Source organism: Neolamprologus brichardi, chromosome 13 (assembly GCF_056152115.1).
Source record: "Neolamprologus brichardi isolate AB-2024 chromosome 13, ASM5615211v1, whole genome shotgun sequence".
Taxonomy (NCBI): domain Eukaryota; kingdom Metazoa; phylum Chordata; class Actinopteri; order Cichliformes; family Cichlidae; genus Neolamprologus; species Neolamprologus brichardi.
Window position 1 is genome coordinate 6581626 of NC_142116.1, and position 20557 is coordinate 6602182.

General features: G+C 41.1%; 1 protein-coding gene across 4 annotated transcripts in view; it reads left to right on the forward strand.

The window, feature by feature from the left end:
* The window catches only part of ehbp1 (EH domain binding protein 1), a 157100-nt gene that overhangs the window by 88605 nt on the left and 47938 nt on the right, over nucleotides 1–20557 (forward strand). For all 4 annotated transcript variants that reach the window (XM_035904844.2, XM_087850042.1, XM_087850041.1 and 1 more), the window contains 4 exons: nucleotides 207–1025; nucleotides 2266–2307; nucleotides 3403–3549; nucleotides 18365–18509. In XM_035904844.2, coding sequence (XP_035760737.2) covers nucleotides 207–1025; nucleotides 2266–2307; nucleotides 3403–3549; nucleotides 18365–18509 — 1153 coding nt within the window. The remainder of the gene's footprint in view (nucleotides 1–206; nucleotides 1026–2265; nucleotides 2308–3402; nucleotides 3550–18364; nucleotides 18510–20557) is intronic.

A 20557-nucleotide genomic window follows, 5' to 3' on the forward strand; every position in this document is an offset into this window, starting at 1 on the left:
TGTCAGCAGGCATGCCAAAAGTGTCGCTCACGCACAAACACATGCGAACACACTTAGGTCATGTATGCAATGCACCAAATATAATCTATGTCTAAAAAAGAAAGCATGCCTCTCCTGTCTCGCTATTTACCCTTTGATCCCTCTCTGCCCTCGTTGTGATGAAGAATACTCTGAAAGTCTGTCTATTCTCGTACTTGTTTCGATAGGCATATGACGGCTTCGCCAGCCTCGGCATCTCTCGTCTCCTGGAGCCATCCGATATGGTGCTGCTGGCCATTCCTGACAAACTAACAGTAATGACCTACCTGTATCAGATCCGGGCCCATTTCTCTGGCGAGGAGCTTAATGTGGTGCAGATAGAGGCCAACAGCAACCGCAGCACCTACAAAGTGGGTGACTTTGAGACTGATACAAATGCATCAATAGACCAGGACAAGTTCTACGCTGAACTGAACGATGTGCAGCCCCGCAAGGCTGACTCTCAGGCTGCTGTTTCTGCCAGCGGTGCCACCACTGAATCTAACAGAGCTGAAGCTACTGAGGGAGAGGTGAAGGAGCAAGGTTTGAAGGCCGAGGTAGGAGCAGTTTCGGCCGGCTTGTCGACTCCAGCGCCGTCGCAGTCCTCGCCTCCTGTCCCATCACCGCGCACAGTATTAGTTTCCACAGCAACAAACTCAACCTATGTGATGGCGTCAGGCTCTGAGGACAGGGGAAATCTACAGAAAGCAAACACTTTAGACCTTAGTGAGTTACCACAGCGAGTGGAGAGGGAGATGGAGAAGGAAAGGCAAAACAAGGATGAACCAGGAGAGCAGAGAGGAGAGGGAGCTCCCGAACCAGCGTCCCCTACCAGGAGAGGAGCTTCTTTGTCCCACTCACCACCCCATCCGAAACTGGGCTTCTCCTACAACAGGGATGCCGACCTCATCAAGAAAAAGAGGGCAAGCCTGCGTCACTCAGAGTCTGAGCCTGCATCAGATACCAGCTCTTCTCCAGTGAATCATACAGATGCCCCAGTCAAACAGGTAAATACACATGAAGCCTAACATTTCATACTTAATACTTTATTAACACACTGTAGTGTTTCCTGAATATTGTAAATATATGATGTTGGAAAGTAATCAAGTAAATTACACACATCTAATCTTGAGTCCAGTGCCTTAAAACACCTCTGGGTCAGTCTGTATGATCTGGACTAATTCTAACTGCTTAATGCAGGTATTAAGATTCTGACAGCGTTTGCGTGCAGATTCCTGCTTTTCCCCCTAAATGAATTGTTCTCATTTTTATCCTTGCACCCTGAATTTGATTGAAACTTTCACAGCTACATCAGTCAAAGACAGAGGATACGGTGAACATTCATTCCCTTCTGACGCTCGCTAAGCTTCAAATCCCGACCTCGTTGATGCGGTTGCAGAGATGACCGTACTGAAACTCTCCCGTTCTGCATTAGATGTTGTCGTCACCTGTCTTGTAGCCGAGAACCAGACACGTCTGGGCCGAGCCTTTAACACGTGGCGACTATGAAAGGCACTGGGAGAACCCCCTGCTTTGACATTTCATTATATTTTTCATTATATTTCTCATCCCTGCAGTTGATGGCAGTCGCACCGTGACTGCTCAGGCGTGGCGATGCTTTGCACAGAGCACACATCATCTCGTCTCTCACACACACCCTGTGACACACACCTGTATGTGCGTGTGTGTGCACAATCACACTGAATGCACTGCTGTCTGCGTTGGTTAACCCCAGATTACTGCTTGTTGTTTACAAGTCGAAAGGTCACAGGGCAAGCGGGGGGCTATGACAGTCATGACATCCCATTTTGATCTGCTTTTATCTAGTTAGCAGGATGTATCCAGGCCAGATTTGGGGTAATATTGCTAAATGTAAAAGCTCTGCTTACAATACACCCAGATAAAATTCTGACTTCAGTGTGTGGTTTGCTTATTTGCCAAAGCCGTCATGCTCTCCACACAAATGGACCCAGACAGGGCTATGAGCCCAGGTTCCCCTCAGAGAGTGCATATCATAGGGAACATACCTGCTCCTGGATTAGAAAAGCATAGGGCTGAATTAATCCCCCACTTGCTGCATGTCCGGTAAAGAAATGTGAAAGCCGCTTGTGTGATAGTTTGCTGCTGAAGATAAACACATCACTCACCATTCTAAACAACATTATTGGTTTCATTCTTCTGGGGAAATACTTTGAAAATTAGGAGTGCCTCTTTGACCACTGCAGTCATGATTTATTTTCTTTTTAGGAGCCACGACCTGCCCCTGTGTCGAGCCCCCCAGCTGAGAAGGTGAGTATGGTTTAAAAGAAATGGATTGTTTTAGTTCTTCAGACCTTGATTGGCAAGTGGTAAATTATAAGGAGAAGCTACCTTACATAGGAAGTGGCTGCAGTCTTGAGCAATAGGGCAAAAACACGGACAGTTGGAGATCCAAAGGCTGAGTAGTCATTCCTGTTATACTTCTTTAAAGTCCGCTTGAAGTCAACTGCTTGGGTCCATGCATAGGTGGTGTATTTTGATATAAATTGTCAGTGAACAAGTCCAGGCAGTCACAAAAACTAAGCCGGCCGGTTGGCATCAGCATGGACCTTTGCGCTTCCCAGGTAGACCCCAGCGGACTCGTGGATGCGAAAAGTATACAACCTCCTTTTATCTTCTGTGACTTATTACCCAGGTGATATACTAGGTATGGATACCAAAGATGATTTTATTTTTATATCATTAAGAAGTTAGATTTTAAAAAGCTATATATTATTATAAAACATTCCAGGATTCTTTCCTCTATCTGGCATGCATGCTTATGCTGCATTGGCAACCACCAATTGTTAGAGAAAAATGGTTACTCCACATTTGGTTGGCGAGTGATTGCTGGAGGCTGTCGCACTTCAAACCTCCGTGCAGTTTGTTTGGTCACTAGCGGTTTATGACAGTTGTCACTGGTTTGCCTGGAAGACACTGACTTTTAAAGCGTAAAAAGCTGAAGTTGACCCATTTGAAACCTGTTAGTTTTAGTGGTAATGCACAACAAAGTTTCACTACCGCTCTGTGGTAGAGACAAGTTTGCAGACAAGTCTACATCCTTCATGAAAATCAAAGTTGACCACGTCAGTCTGCTAGCATCCAAAGAAATCACAAGGTTTTAAGTGCAGCACCCTCTTTGCAACCAGTTTCAACTAATCGGAACCTGCAACCTCCAGCAATCACTCACCAATCAACCCTGGAGGTTGCCAGGGGGTCACCGGTCTGTAGGTCTGTGTGATTGAGGCCTGGCTGAAGAAAGCTTACCTTATTTATGGCACAATGTGATTACAATGAATCCTTCCCAGTCTCGGTTACAATAGCTTTAGTTTTCTGAGTGTATTCTCTCTCTTTTCACATGTGTAGAAGGTCCTCTCTCGTCAGGAGGAGTTGAAGGAGAGAGCCAGACTCCTCTTGGAGCAGGCCCGTAGAGATGCTGCGATGAAAGCCGGCAGCAAATACATCTCCAACTCAGCTGCAGCTGCACCAAACAGAGCTGCAGGTGTCTGTGATGTAAGTCCAAGCCTTCCTTTTTGTCTGTGTGGGATTGGAGGTGTTGGTATTGTCCGCTTAAAAGAATGAAATTGTCTCTGTTCTACCATCATTCTGGTAGAGTTTGATCTTCGTTTCATCTGCCCAAAGAATGTTTTTCCAGAACTGTGCTGTTTTTTTTTTTTTTTAGATGTTTGTTTTTTACTATAGTCCAAGCTGGACTGTCTGGTCTTGAGGCGTATTACTGGCTTGCACCTTGCAGTAAACCCTCTGTATTTACTTTCATGCAGTCTCCTTTTTATGGTAGACTTGGATATCGATAAATCTTCTTCCTGGAGAGTGTTGTTCACTTGGTTGGCTGTTGTGAAGGGTTTCCCTTCACCATGGAAATTATTCTGTGATCATCCACCACTGTTGTTTTCTATGGATGTCCAGGTCTTTTTGCGTTGCTGAGTTCACCAGTGCTTTATTTCTTTCTCAGGACATACCAAACTGTCACTCCTAATATTTTAGCAGTTTCTCAGATGGGTTTTTTCTGTTTTCGCAGCTTAAGAATAGCCTGTTTCTCCTGCATGGAGAGCAAAATCTTCCAAATGCAAGCACCTCACGCAAACTCAATTCCAGACTTTTTTTCTGCTTAACTGATAATGACATAAGGAAGGTGTTTTGTCACTTGCACATGAAATAACCTTTGAGTCAAAGTAGTCCAATTAAAAACTGAGCGGCACAACTCCTAAGAAAGCTGCACGTCTACACATTAGGCCATGACCATTATGTAACCATTACTGGAATATGTTTAAGTGAACAGGTAAAAAAAAAATAAACTTGTGTCAGTGTCCAAATATATATGGACATAACTGTAGATGTGGACATTGTATATAAGAAAGGCCCCGAGAGTCAGGATGAGGTCTGTGTAGTGAGTAAAAGCTTGCTTGAATATGAGTTTTGTTGTATGGCATCACGTCAGTGTGCAGGGCAAGCTAATAGGGTGACCCCACACCTCCCCAACTTATTCAGCGCCCTCATGTCACTTCCACAGTCTCTCTATTTGCTGCTCACTGCGCTTCCAACATGCTGGAAAAGCTTGTCCAAACTGTCTCATCCTGTGGCAGCCCACTTTGGTGAACACTTTAAGGAAAGGCTTTGAGAAGGAGAGAAGACTTTTCCTTATTAACTTCTGCTGAGACTCACTTACACTCTGCTGTGTGTCCTGAACATGTCAGTGTGGAAAGCTCAAATATGGATGGACTCCTCCACTCGCTCCTCTCACCATAAACATGTCTCCCCCGCTCTCTCGTGCTCTCTCTCTCTGCTCAGACTCTCTCTTTGGTCATCTTGACTCTGCACAATTTTTATGACATCCCCCACCAATTTTGCTGCCCCCTCACTTTCCCCTGAACACTGAGTAAATGTTGTACACAAACACCTGTCAGCAAAAGTACATTCATGGTAAAAAAAAGAAGAAAAAAAAAGAAGGGGGCCAGAAATCGCTGTAGCGAAGCAAACTAGACTAGAGAAGATGCGAGTGAAATTGCCAGCTCTGAACTGAGCACGCTCCACTGAACATAATATACTGGGAGGAGGGGGCACACTGATGAACCAGGAGTTACCCTGGGAAAGCACTGTGGTCAAATCCTCCGTTACGTTTCCAAATATTTCAGAGAAAAGGAAAGGGGGAGGGTTAAGAAAAAAATATGGTCTTGTGAGAATTGTGACGACAAGGGATTTGAGGGTAAAATGAAATAAATACCTTTTGGTAATGAAATATCTAAAAGGCAGCAGCCGCATGCCCCTGCGTTTGCTCCCTGAGTCCTTAAAGAGAAATATGCCCTTGAATTAGATGTTTTTAAAGTGTGTATGTGTGTGTTGTCGGTGTTTGTTCATGTTTGTGCGCCGGCCACAGGAATAACCAGTTCGGCATAATCTGAGGAAATAAACGAGGACCTTCCAAGGACTGGGAGCCGTTAAAAGTCTTCAGTGGAAGAAAGCAAATTAAAAGAGTTTTTCAAAGCTGTTGCAGTGCTGATATATTTCCTTAGCCACAAAAAAAGGTCCTCTTCTGTCCCTTGTTGTCTGGCAAGATGGCGGACTTCACTTAGATTAGCTCCTTAAAGTAGGCAAACCCACCCCTCCACTCTTTCTCTCTCTCCTCCTTATTTCCTCACTCATTTCCAAGGACAATTGGTTAATAACCCCTAAACACACACTTACTTACACATACACACACACACTCCTCTGCATAAAAAAGGAAGGGAAGCAGGAGGGGTGGGAGGGAGATATTGAATTGTTTACACTTTTTTTAATAGAAAACATTGATCAAAGGAATACGACTGGCCTCGAGGCCAATGTGCTGATAATTGTTAGTGATTCAGATTAGATTACTTGATGTCTTGTTTTGATTAGCATGAGTGTGTGTGTGTCTGTGTTATCAGCTCGAGAGGCCCAAGCTTTTCCCATTTAACTCTCCATCTGTCTAAGTAGGTGCTTTGCGGTTTAGCATGCATAAGGTATAATTTAATTCAGCTAAAGCAGGCTTCGTTCTTCAAGGGAAACGGCTAATGTGAGGGAAAGGTGGGGCTTACATTAGCTGCTTTAGCGTATAGCTTTCAAAGCACAAACGACAAATGAGTCATCAGGTGTCACCTTTTAACTGAAATCATGTCGTACACAAAGCTGCAGGTGTCAGGATTTTTATATGATAATGCAGTTCTCTTTTATCGAAAAACTGATACTCCAGAAAACTCATAGTTTTAGTGCTAATTATATTACACTGGTCAGCAGTATTTCAGGAGTTGTCTTCAGAGAGAAAATGAGCTATTACTTATTTTGTCTGTCAGCTCTAAAGAAGTTAAAAGTTAAAATGGCTCATTTTTCTGGCATTTTTAAGAGATTTAATTTTTCCTGTTTTTACACTTGTGCACTGATTAGATCAAAAAAAAATCAACTCAGGTGAGATTTAATATAGAAATTTAAAAAATCAAAGCTTATTCAGCTGCCGGGCCAGGCCAAAATGTTGTCTAAGTGGGATGGTGTGAAACAGCGATTAATTGGAGATTGATTACCCAGAGTCTCAAATGTTAAAAAAAGCAAACATTATTTATTATTTAACACTGTAGGACATCCCTTTGAGTGTTGAGACTAGTTATGTTACTTAGATTTTAGGTTTGAAACCTTCTTTTCCCACAGCTAACACTAAATGTGACAGAAACCTCAGAAACATATACAAACTGATACATGATCACACTCAGCTATACTAGCTATCTGTACTAAAATCAGGTCTTCATCCATTCATGTGAACATAGCACGAACAATATGTTAGACACTTGTTTGCTCTGTGTGTGTGTGTGTGTGTGTGTGTGTGTGTAGCCCTGTTCTCCTGACCTATGCTCTCCCTCCTGCCATCCCTAATTGTAGCCCACAGTCACTGCTTCTTTCATCTAAGGTCACAGGTTCCTCTCTTTCTCCCTGCCTTCTCAGTCTTTCTCTCTCCTCCTCACTCCATTTCTCTTTCATGTCAGATTTTTGACTTCGAGCTCCAGTTCTTTCCTTTCCCATCTCTTTATTTATCTCTGTCTGTCCTCTCTCTGTAGTCTTTGATGGATCACCAGTACTACTAATTGTTCTGTGCTCACCAGCGTTGGCCTCACCACCTCCTCCTCCTCCTCATAGGTGGCCTTCACAACATATCAGTAGTCAGTGGTGCAGATGTCTTGTAATGTTGTAATGTCACCACCCCCTACCTAAGCAGTAGCCAAATGGGTAATTAATGAGCTTTCCTAAAAATATCTAGACTTTTTTTTTTTTTTTGTCCTTAGTCCTGACATCCCCAGTTTTGGTTTTAGTCTTTCTTTTGCTCTTTGGACTTTCCCACTGTTATTCTTTTAATAGGAGGTGTGTGTGCGTGTCTCTGTGTGTCTGTTCACTTCAGGTCTTCTCATCCATTAGCAGATGAGAACAGTAATTTCACACCGGCCTGGCCAGGCTAATTATCAGGATCCACACTTGGTTTGGGGAGAAGTGTGTGTGCATGTGGACCCACAAAGCAAAATGTGCAACTATGTGTGTTCCTTTGCAGAAAACTGTAAAGCAGAAATTTGTGCGTGTGTGTGTATGTGCAGATTTGTAGCACCTGTGCATATTTGAACGTCTTTTTTTATTTTGTGTGTGTGTCTTTGAGTATGTGTGTGCTTTGCTTGTGGAATGCGTTCAAGAGTGCACGCAAATGCCTCGGTGTTTTCCAGGTAAGAGAGTTTCCCTGCTCACTGACTCGTTGTGATTCCTATAATTGGGTCCCGTTTGATTTTTGCCGACCAGCACCCCAACCACCTCTTCCTCCCCTTCTTCCCCCATCACCCCCCTTATTCCTCTTCCTTCTCCTCAGCAGTGGAGAGGACTCCTGGGTCTCTGCTGTTGTGACCTGTGGGTGTTGTCATTCACTCCCATCTGCTGTCTGTCCTCTCATTCTGACTCGTCTGTCATGTCCTCCTTTCTTTCTGAATTGGATTTCTTTCTGTTTTAAATTGGGGACCAAAACAAAGCCCTCTGGCTGAACTGCGATGTATGTAAAAAAAAAAAAAAAATATATATATATATATATATATATATATATATATATATATATATAATTTAAAAAAAAAACAATAAAGAAAATATCCAAGAGCCATTAAAAAGGTTACCTTTTACCCAAGGCCCTCTGACTGAACCTTGTGTAAAAGTTTCTTTAAAAGAAAAACACATTGTGTGTTATTTATTTAATTTCATATATTTCATTATAGCAGGTTAGTATTTTGTCTTTCCTTCCTTCCTCTTTATTTATTTTGACATTTGGGACCAAAACAAAGCCTTCTGGCTGAACATTGTCATTTTTAGGAACCTTTTCAAATGCCGAACATGGAAGTTGTGTGTGAGTTCTTCCTGTTTTATTTTGGAAGCATTACATTCAGGTCCTCACCAGTGGCCCATTATAACAGGTCCCTTCTTTTTACATAAACTAAAATAATCCTGAAAAAATAATCTTAGTCCTCACATCTTCTGATTTCAGTTTTGTTCTCATGGATTTGACCATTGAAAATGCAACCAGTAAAAGGTTGTCTGTGCAGCAGAAAGAGGAAAGAAATGTCTGTTTTGAAAATGCAAATATGGCCATATGCACTCTCCTTTTTTGTCCACACTTTATGTCCACACACTGTTCTTTACCCCCCTCCTCCTCCTCCATCTACTCTCCTTTTCAGCTTTCTCCCACCAGTAATAGTTTTTCTCCAGGTCTCATTTTAATGTGGCTGCAGTGCCTTTCTTCTCCCAGTTCTCATTTTTTCCCTCTTCTCTTCTTCCTCTTCTTCCTTCCCTCACCCCCTCCTTTCTTCTTCTTGTTCTCTGTCCTTTTTGAAGAATCTGCCCCTAATGAAACTAAATAGTTTGGTGGGGAGTTTCTTTGGACTATGTGTGCGTGCTTGTCTTGGAGTGTGTGGGTATGTGTCATGGCCGAATTGGCTGGAGTGGAGATCAAAGGCAGTCTCTAAATCGAGTGTGTGTGTGCGTGTGTGTTAACGAGCAAGAGAAAGACAGCTCTCTGAATTGCATCACAAGAGCTGATCAAGCCATCAGAGAAGAAAGCGGTAACTCACTTACACTTACATACCTCTCCTGAACACATGTACCTCTCCTCCTTTCTCTCTTTGTTATATTGTTCACGTTTGACCAAGTGGAAGTGTCAAATGTTTTTCATGTCCATCCTCTAACACTGGTGTTTTGCCTTTTTTACTTTCTCCCTCGTTTTGTTCTGCTTTGTTCTCTGTATTTTATTCATAAAGTATCAAGTTTAGAGAACGTATAAAAATTGATGCAAAACAAAGGCATTGTGACTCAACAATGATGTGATCTTGGTCACAATACAGTATGGTTATGTAGGATGCATCATGATGTCTGCGTAACTCAAGAAAAAAATAGACTCAAAAAAGTCAAAAAGGACCTGCATATTTGTTCAATGGTCTGTTTCAACAGTATAGTTATGGCACTTAATTGTATGCATAGGCCTAGCCAATGTCTGCTGGCTCCAGCTCCCTGGCTCAGGACAGTTAAAACAATCGGGCCTCTAAAATCACTTCACTCAGGGTTTTTATGAAGGTAAAATCTGTCCATTGAGGCCCATTTTCTTTTTGTGAAGATGAAAGCGTATATATAAATGCTATTAAGTCGATCCTTTGAAAATGGGAATCTATGGGGTTTGGTTTGCTTTTTAACAATAACAAACTCGTTTAGTAAACAAAGAAAGAAAGAACAATGCAATAAACAAAATATTCTAAATAAATGAAATAACAATTAAGACCAGAAATTAAAGTGAACTTTTTCAGTCGGAGGAAGTCTGAAACATGGAAGCCTTAGTGATACACAAAGGATATTAAAGAGAAACTGATCTGACTTTTTTAATGCATCATTTGAAGTATTTCGAACAGTAATGAGGAAAATTAATCGGTTGATTAATTAAAAAAATTATCTGGTACGAATGAGTTTGTCAGACATGGTACAATGACCTATTACAAACTGCTTGCATTGTATTTTAACAGCTATTTTGACTAACAACTGTTATCACTGGACCTGCACAAACACACCAGTCTATCTGGAATAAGCTATAGTGCCTCAGTGAATGTCTCCGCCTAACCCCGGCACTTTCGAGAACTTTGTCAGGAAGCAGTAGTGGAACTAACACAGGCCATAACTTCTAAAGTGAGTTCTGTTTTCTTCAAAAGGGGGCAGGGAGTTGATCTCATGTTCTCCGTTTCTCTATTACTATGTTCCTCTGCCGCCTCCTCTCTCACCCCCTTCACCTTTTTTGTCTCTCTCTCCCCAGCAATTATCCTGTCTATTTAAAGGGCAGAACCTTCCCATCATACTCGTCTGTCAGAACGACAATCTCCTCTGACTTTTGTGTGCACGTCCCCACTCAACCTGTTCTACCTGTCCTACTGTACAAGTGTCCTTTGTTAAGTATACACACCGGCTTACACACTGTGCTGAGGGCAAATTGTTAATTCGACTATGGAACCACAGTTAAACAGAACTTTAAAAGTCAAACACACTAACGTATTTGCTCATTATTAAAAAATCAGCTGAATTTTAAACGCACACCTTTGTTCTTCTGCATTTGTGCCACATACTCAGTACTTCAAAACAATATTCTGTCGTATACAAACCATATGAAATTTTCATGCAAAATGCCTCCTGTGTCATTCACACGATTCCACTGGTGCTTCAACTGTTAACAAGTAAGAGATACCAAAAAGATTTTGCACATACAGTATGTATAAACAAAAAATAGATTTTTATATTCTCTAACCACAGATCATTTTGGCTCTGTACACCACCACGGCGGATTTTTAATCAGACAATCAAGGTATGATTGAAATTCAGACTTTTCGCTTCAATTCAAGACATTTACCAGAAGTACTGCTTTTTTATACATAGCCCACCACTTTCAAGGGCTCAAAAGTAATTGAACAAGCAGGTTGATGGCCAGGTGGGCTTGTTCCCGCATTCACTATTTAATGACACATGAAGAAGATATAATATCTGAATTGATTCCACTTTTGAACTTACAGTTCATTGCGCTTTTCTAGATCTCTCAATGAGGACTAGAAATGTCAGTGCAAGTGAGGGGGAGTTCGTAAGTATGAAAAAGACAAAATAAACTCATCAGAGAGACAGTAAAAGCATGAGGAGGAGACAAATCAATAATCTGGTACTTTCTCAAAAATAGGGAATACACTGGCCAGCTCAGAGACACCCCAAGTCCTGAGAGACCACAGAAGACAACAAAAGTTCATGATAAGAAAAAATACTTCACAACATCTAACCAAGTCAAGAACACTTTTGACATTGTCAAAGTCTTAAATCAAGAGATGCCTTCATGAATGCATATAGAGAGGATTTAAAACAAGATTTAAACTACTAGACTAGTTACACTTGAGGCTAAGAAGGGCAAAAACAACTTAAAGAGACCGCACAGTTCTTAGTAATCGTCAAACAGATGAAACCAGGATGAACTTGTAACAGAATGATGTCAAGAGAAACATACGGAGGAGGAGAGAAATGGCTCATGATCATGATTATCTCAGTTTGTCTGATTAGGTCTGAGCTCCTGACAATAGGAGACTATGTATAAAAATATCTGTAATTTCTAAACCTTTAATGGAATACTTATGTTAAACCCCTTGAATTAAAGCTGAAAAACTTCAATCTCATCTTGATTATCTGATTTAAAATCCACTGTAGTGCAATATTTGTAGCACCGGCTATTGTCCAAATACTTACGGACCTAACTGTACTTAAAACCTCAGACATCACTCCTGCATCTTTGCAGTTGCACATAAACACACATTTAAATGTATACACTGACACACAGGTGCATAACCCGCACTCCTGCTCAAATTCCACGCCGACATCTCTCAAATTTATATTTATGTACATATAACACACACATACAGGCACACACAGACCCCTATCATGGGCACGCACCCGTCGAATCATAATTAGGCTGTGTCCTGGTTCTTTGATAGCCATGTACAGTGGCTCTTCTTTATCTTTATCAAATGCATTGATCGCTGTGGGCCTCGCACGCCCATTGATCCGCGCACTCTGTCTGGAGCCGGCCGATAAGCTCTCCCTTTCCCTCCCTCCCCTTCTTCCTCTCTCACTCCCTCTCCCTTCTTTTCCATTTCTGTTTTTACCTAAATTTGAGGAAAAATATTAGATTTATTAATTTGGTAATATAGTCAAAAATACTGGCATTGCACCTTTCAGTGGAATAAACAGAAAATTAAGCCAAACAAAAATCTCTGCTCTTTGTTTGATGTTTTTTTTTTTTTAACTGGAAAACCACATTTCCCATAAATCCCACTCCTTCCTGTCACCAAGAGGATGATGATGTTTGTTCCTTTCCACCTTAATCTGCTCGCTCATCCCAGCATATAGAGCTGTAAATACCTGCATTAGCTGTGTTTTACTTTGAGGATAACATTCCAGAAAGGATCTGGGAAAACTGGCCTTTCAGCATCTTTGTAGATGTTAAAGTATTAGTTATCCATCCATAACCTTATAACCTCATCCATAACCATAACTTCATTATATTTGTTGTTGATTAAGTATTGCTGAGTCACCAGATCTTATATATTTAGGTGTTAAAATGATATGAGCATACTATAATAGATCATTTTAGTGTTACTGAAAATATAACAAATATTTTGTAACAAGTAACAGATGGCTGTCTAATAAAATCTAAGTTTGTGTTTTTCTTTAACAATTCTTTGCATAGAAACTATTGAAAGTCATAAAAATTATAGTGGACTGTATCTGTGGGCATTCCTGTGTGGTTGCTTGAAGGTTCATAAAGATGCTTTTTGTATTATTGATGTTTCGACTAATTTGTTGCTGAATAATTATATGTATATGACATTTCTTGTTGTGATTATCATAAGTAGGCACATGGTGATATGGTAACAGAAAATCAGAGTTTAACAACTAACTGATTTCTACCTGAATCTCTGTGGCATTTAAACATTGTTGAAGAGTGTGTGATTACATGACTATTTGATTGGCTTGGTGTGTGCATGTGTGTTCTGTGGTTCTTTAGTGTGAGTGTGTGAGTCTGGACAAGATAGAGACCTAAAGCACCTCTTGACTGTGAATTAGCCTGTCATGACAAATGTCTGGAGCTGCATGACTGGCTGCCAGACTGGCTGGCTATCTGGGAGGTTGGCAAACCCTTTTAGATAGTGATTGTGTGCGCGTCCCTTAGTGTTGGTGTGGGTGTGTGTGCGTGGCATGACTGTGTGCCCACGCCAGGTCTCTGTACATGACCAGTGGTGCGTGCCCTCCCTCTCTCCCTCCCTCCCTCTTTCTACTTGCCCAGAAAAGAGCAACCAAGGCGACAACCTGCTCCCCTTGCTCAGACAGAGCTTCCAGAGCGGAGAGAGGTCCTCACTCGACGCCAAGCCCACAGAGGAACCCTCTGTCTCAGACTCGCACTCATCCGTTCAGCCTCTCTTCCACTGGATGTTCCCAGCAGTCAGTGGAAGACAGTGGAGGATTGTTCTTGCTGTCGCCATTTAAAAAAGAAAAGTCTCTATTCCTCCTGGGTTTCCATTCGTGAAGCTGTGCTGCCCACCGACCACCAGCTGACAAGCTTTCTCCTCTTTTTTTTATTCTTGCTTTTTCATCCCGGCTTTGATCACGTAATGATCTTTCTGCTGCTTTTATTTTTTCTTTTGTTTTTGGTGTTTTGCTTGTTTGTTTTTTTTTATTAAGTTGCATACCCGTGGCTTTTTGGATCCACCTTTGTTGTTGTCTTGTCCAACCAAGTTAAAGCACTGTTGTATCTATTGCCACTTTCCAACTTGGAAGTACTGAGTGTAATCACCACTTAATTTTCACATTATGTCCACTAGGTAGCATTTAATCTCCACATGCTCAGCTACTCTTCCCTAAACTTCTGGCATATTGTGTTGCTACAGAACAATGAGTTGTAATTGGAATTGCAGCAGTGGTAACACTTGAGTGGCCAAAATAAATCTCAACAGGTTTTGAGAAAGAATTAGAAATTTGACAGTAACCAGAAATGACCTCTCCTCACCCAAGTCTACATTATTTAGACCTTTAGACCATCAAAAGAGTCTTTTTTGACGAAGTGGGGCAACAAAACATGTTTAAGTCTTATTATCACAACCACTGTTTATTTCTCTTTAGCATTCTGAAGTTTTTGTGCAAACTCTTAAAGAAAGTCGTCTTATACTCTTCATTGTTAATTTCTTAACGTTACCAACACAGAATGCACATGTTCAGACATCAACGTCTGTAAAAGTTAATGCCACAAAAGGATTTTATATGACAAACTTTGTCTTTCTTGTCTTTCACACAGTTTCACATTTTTTAAAAAAAAGCCCTTCCTCTCCTATCCTTTGCCCCCTCACCGACCCACCACACACACTCTCTCGGTTCCTTAGCTGAGGGAGCCAGGCAGTGGTTAGATGCATTTTATAGTAGCATAGTGTTAATCCTTGCCTCTGGATAGGCAAAGTCAATTTCCCATTTCCTGTCCCCAAAATGGCTAACAACAATAATGCAATGGGATGTTTTTATGGAGTGTGGGGGGGCCTGTGTGGGCTATATGTCTATATAAAATGGTACAACACACAGGCACTCATGAACTGGTAGTTGTCCATATCTGTAAAGGCCAGATTGTGTATCGGAACCAGTCCATAGCCAGAAGGCCGTTAGTGACATTACTGTTTATTTTGCATTTATAAAAAGTGGGAGAAGCATGCTTCTTTAACATAATAAAAAGTAAGGATGGAAAGTATAAAGAAGAAAAAGCAGTTTCTCTCTGTGTGATACTGTTATGAGAATGTGACAAAGCAGAAAACACCTATTTGGGATCATACCGTGCTACATCCCAACGTTTGACACAAACAATATAGAGGATGGACATAGTAGTATCACCCACATTTAACGAACTCCTGTTGTGAAGTCTCAATCTTGGTTGTCACTATTGTTGTTCTTTTGAATCTAAAAGTCCACAGAAAGAGTTGAGTCTCTCATTAACAGGCTCATCAGTAAAGACGTCAGAGTTTCTTTAAGGCTCAGTCCAGCCATTCTACAGATGACCTTGGTTTCAGCTATACTCTTTCAGTCATTACCCAGATATAGCTGAAGGTTGAAAATGTAGATGGATTGGGCTGTTGGCTCAGCTTTCTCTTCTTCACAACATTTGGGTACAGTTCCCTGATAACTGCTGACGCTGCACCAATCCATTGGTCCACCTGTCATTCCACTTTCTTATCAATCCTGAATAAGACCCAGAGATACTCAAACTTGCTTAGGCTCCCCTTTATCCTCCAACCAAGAGGGCCCATTTTGAAATCTGAAAGTCTTCTGTGTCCCACAAACAACTTAATAACTGTTATGATCATGGCACAGGCCAGATATAAAGCATTTTCTTCTTTGTGTTTTACTGATTCTCTCTTCTTTGTTTTCACGTAACAACCTACGTGTACTATTAGACAAATAATAAACAGCTCTTTGTTGGTTATAAGTCCATAAGCCAAACTAAATTGAGTCTGGATTCAGGTACTTATTTTATAATTTAGTTATGAGGGAAACATTTGCAGTTGCAAATGTCGTTTCTGATGTCTATATCCAGAGCTAATTTACAACATCAACCCCTTATAAGGGTTTTTCCTGCTCACAGTTAGATGACTTTTCTTATCCTTAAGTACATTAACCCCTTGCTAACAAAAAATGGTTAAAATCATTTTAGTAAGTAATTTCATAAATCATTTTATTTAAAAAAAAAAAAGGTAGGGATTTTCCTATGAAATGCTTTTCCTGTTTTCCTCTACTTAGGGAAAAACTGATACATGTAACTACTAAATGTGTTTTATAATGGGTAATATAGTTTAGACATCTAATTTTTGAACAGTTCATAAACAGTTTTCAGGATATATTTGATCCTTTTCCTGTTTGTTTAGTTTCTTGTTCCTTTTTTTAAGTGCTAACAAAATATATTTATGAATTCCTTGCTTTGTTAGATACTGAGACCTGGGAGAGAAGTATTTTTCTTTAAGTAGTGTCATCATTTATTTTTCTGCTTGCTCTTTATCTCTCTCTCTGTCTTCTTTTCTTCTGCCACTGCCTCTTTTTTCTTTTCTTTTTTTTTTTTTTTTAATCACTCTCTCTCTAAGGTGTGTTCCCGTCTCCCTGTGGGCATCCCCCTGGGCTCTCTCTCATACACATACACAGAGTGCATTAGGGTTGCTGTCATTTACAATACAACCCCATTGTCCCCGCCAAACAATGGCTACAAACAAACAATTGACATGGAAATGGAGAGATGTAGCTCATTAGCGGGCGCTGCTTGTTTTGTTAATGGATAAATGGGCGGCTTCAATAGGCCAGCCCTAAAACCCCTGCCTCAATATGGAGAAGGCTGATTAACAGGAAACCACAGGGAGGGAGAGCAGTGACAGAAAAATGCAGCTTCATTCTCCCCTGGGTCGTATGTGGCTGTGTTTGGGCGATGGGGGGGCAAGTTTAGGAATTTGTGTGTGTTTGTCCTTAAAGATTGAGTCGTGTAAAAGATGAGTTTATGTTAACTTCTGCTGCAGTGGCTTAAGTCATGCAGGCATTTTCATGTTTATTAAATCCCAAATTGACTCATCTGTCTTTTTCAGTCAGTATATTCTCTTATAACTTTTCCCATCTGTTTTCAGTGCCGTTCAGTTGCATTCACTCTTGTGTGTTTCTGTTATTTTGATCTACTTTTGGTCCCCTATTTTTCTGGAAATCACCCGCTGACATTCCTGTCATTTTAAATTACCTGTCCAGGATGTTTGTTTACTACTGGCTGGTCACTGTATGTAGTGATGGCCTGCCCAGTGAGGGTGCTGCTTGGTGGGGTCATCATCTGTTAAGTGCTTGCCAATTGACATCATCAAGGTTTTCGTGTGTGTGTGTGTGTGTGTGTGTGTGTGTGTGTGTGTGTGTGTGTGTGTGTGTGTGTGTGTGTGTGTGTGTGTGTGTGTGTGTGTGTGTGTGTTTTATCAGTGGGATCAGATTGGATCGACCTGAAAATGGCATTTCTGCCATTGCTGTGATGGTGACAGCTCAATACTGTATCTGTCTAGAGCCAAGATGGTGCGTGTGCCTATCTCTGTGCTCCTAGCTCCATAACGCAGTGAAAGGCGTACATGCTTTTCATAACAAAACTTTTTAATTATTTTTAAGACTTGTTTTGTTTACGTTTTAGGGCTTGGTGAAGTACCAGGTGTGTACAGATCATAGTTTCATGCATGATGATTTTTTAGATGCGCTCAAGTACCATCATGAGTGCTATATTCAGCAAGGAGTAAGAACAACAAGTAGGAAAACATCACTGAACACAGTGATTTCTTAAGCATAGGCAGTTTATTACACTAACAATTGCGCATTTATAAGGTTACACCATCATTGCTGGGTAATACTAGCTAGTTAGGGTCATTAAGGCTGATCAGTCGCACATAAGTATAGACCAGTCGGTGACCTTCTGGCAACCTCTGGTTGCTAGGGAAAAATATATATTCTCAGTTTCATTGTCACAGGGTGAAAATGGCTGCAAAGATGGTGCTGCACCTAAAACATCCTTGCGATTGATTTGGTTGCTAACGGACTGCAGAATATATACTTTTCTCTAGCAACCATTGGTTACCAGGGGTCACTGATTGGTCTCTAGTCTACTGGTCGCCTGCGTGAATGGGGACTTCCCGCCACCATTTGCAACCAGTTGGGGCATACTTATTTTTCCCTCTGACTGGTGTTTGCCAGATGATTGCTGACTTGTCTCTAGGCCAAAGAGCGATACAATAATATCAGAATCATTTTTATTAGCCACGTTTGTGTACACATAAAAGGAATTGGGCTACAGCTATTTCTTTACTCTCAGTGTATGTAACAGAGTAGACGACAGACAATACTGACATCACCATATCAACATACAGTATCAACATGTACAGCATGCTCAGGTACAGAGTGCAAAGATTTTGGAGTAAGTTACCAATTAAATAAAGGACGGAGAAGTAGTTACTATATATACAGTGTGCATATATCATGCTTTAATTCAGCGGGCTTATAAAGCCCTAAAACAATGATAGTCCATTGAGCAAAGCAGTCATATATATCTAATAACAGTTATAACATCAATACCTTCTTAAAAGATGCAATGATGTGGAAATAAATGTGTGATTTTTTTTTTTTTCTTTTTAAATATGTATCTGTCCAAAAGTCCTTGAGAGTTTTTTACTCATGTGTGCAGGAGCGGGATGCTGAGCGGCGAAGACAGCTGAGAGAACGAGCCAGGCAGCTGATAGCCGAGGCTCGATCCGGAGTCAAGATGTCCGACATGAGCCTGCTGGATCCGTCAAGCAGTGGTAAAGGTGGCAAGGCGGGCACTGCTGGAGGTCAGCTCACACAGCAGCAACAAACATGAAGTCTTGATAGAGACATCATTTCCATTCGCACTTTATTTATCCACATTAGCACACTTTCAGAGTTTTGTTAAAAGCATTTGTAATTAACTAACATTCACTAATGCTCATGGGCTGTAATACAAAAGAAATGTCACAGTAGCATGCTTTCGACATGCACTCACTTTCTTCATCCACACATGCTAAGACACACACATTTCCATTATGCTCTCTAAAGGGGTTCTACTTAATCCTCAGAGAAAAACAAAATGTCATTTGACAACAGCCGCGGGTCTAAAAAGCACCACCCTTATATTCAAACAAGCAGTTTGCCCTGCAAGTCCTCCCTCGTCTCGTTCACCCAGTAATTGTTAATCAACACAACGCATTGTGTGGCCAAATTATGCTCAAAACACCAGACACTTCTAATAACAGCTTGCAGAGGTAGCAAATGCTGCCCGTGTGCATTTCCCACTGCTTTCCATTTCCTTGAAATTGGGGTTATTATCGTAATGACCATTATCAGGCCTCCAGAGTCATTTGTTTATGATTCCTCAACATTACACCCCTCTTTCTGGTTATTCTCTTCAGGTGGATCAGAAAAGGGAAAGAGGAGACAGCTGAGGACAAAGAGTGAGAAGTGGAAAAGGCAGTTAAACTAACTTGTGTAGTTGTGAAGAGGACAAAGAAAGACAACGTGTTTGACTGATTAAAAGCAAAAGAAAAGTAGAGAATTTTGGGCTTTTCTGATGAATTAAAAGGTTTATCAAAATAGTTACCAGTCAGTGGTTTATCGGCTAAGCATTGATGTTCTTGAGATGATTAGACAACAAAAGATAGGTCAGAGAAAATACCTAAAAGACTGAAAATGGCGATGCACTTCTTTTATGCTCAGAAAAGAAGAAATCAAAAACAAATAATCCCTTAACGAGGAGTAAACATCCAGCGACATGTCGGGCAGAAGAAGAGGAGACGGACAGTGAGGCAGAGGGCGGGTAGCACTTGATTTATTTGCTCTTTCAGCTTTTCTGAATTGGACTAATTGTTGATCTCATTAAAAATGGAGTTGGAGGAAAGAACGGAACAAGGGAACAGGAGGAGGAGGAGGAGGCGGTGGCGGCGAGGAGAAGAGAGAAATGCTGTGGGCTGTGATACACAAGGCCTGCCGAGCAGAACGGCTAATCCTAGCCCCTCTCTCTCTTCCTTCTCTCTCCCTCTCTCTTCAGCGCCATTGACAGTCCTTTAAGTGCAGCTCGGGCTGCCCGCAAAGAAACTTTCCAAACTCCATCACCATGGCCTCCCATTAATTAGGCCTCAGCCAGCCACGCAGGAAGGGCGCTTGCTAGCACGCTCCACATCGCAGCTAGCAAATTAGAAAAAGGAAAAAAAAACACACACACAAAATGCTGTTATGTTGACTCCCTCCTCTTCTTTCTTTGTTCTTGGTCTCTCCCCCACCAAGTAGTAAATAACGGAGGAGGGAGCTTGCAACACTGTGTACTGATTATATTGTTTTAATCCATGGTGGGTTATCCATGCAGTTCCATTTGAGTTTCTTCTAACGTGCTTTTCTTGTTTTGTTCCTAATGTGGAGACACTGTTGTTTCTATTGAGCCCCTGTGCAAATTTAATGGAATATACACTCATGTTTTTGTGGTTTTTGTTCCCCCTTCGTCTTTTATCTGGAAAAAGAAAGGCGGGTAACAGATCCTTGAATTGGTGGAAATTAAACTGGGGTCTCATTTTCACTTTGTGTGTCAGATATTTTTGCGAGCAGGCACTAAACCCACACAGATCGATGTACTCAGAGACCTTTCTTGTCTCTCTTTTGGAGTTTGCTGCATTTTCATGCCAATAAATAAACATATTAACTAGTGTATCTGTGTAGAATGTGCACAGAGCCCTAAAACTTTCCATTAGTTTTCCGCAAACAAAAGCCATCATAATATATTTACTGTTGTTTTGAGAGCACAGTGTGGATGGAGATGGTTAACAACGGGATCCTAACACTTATTCTTATCACAGACTAATATTATCACAAA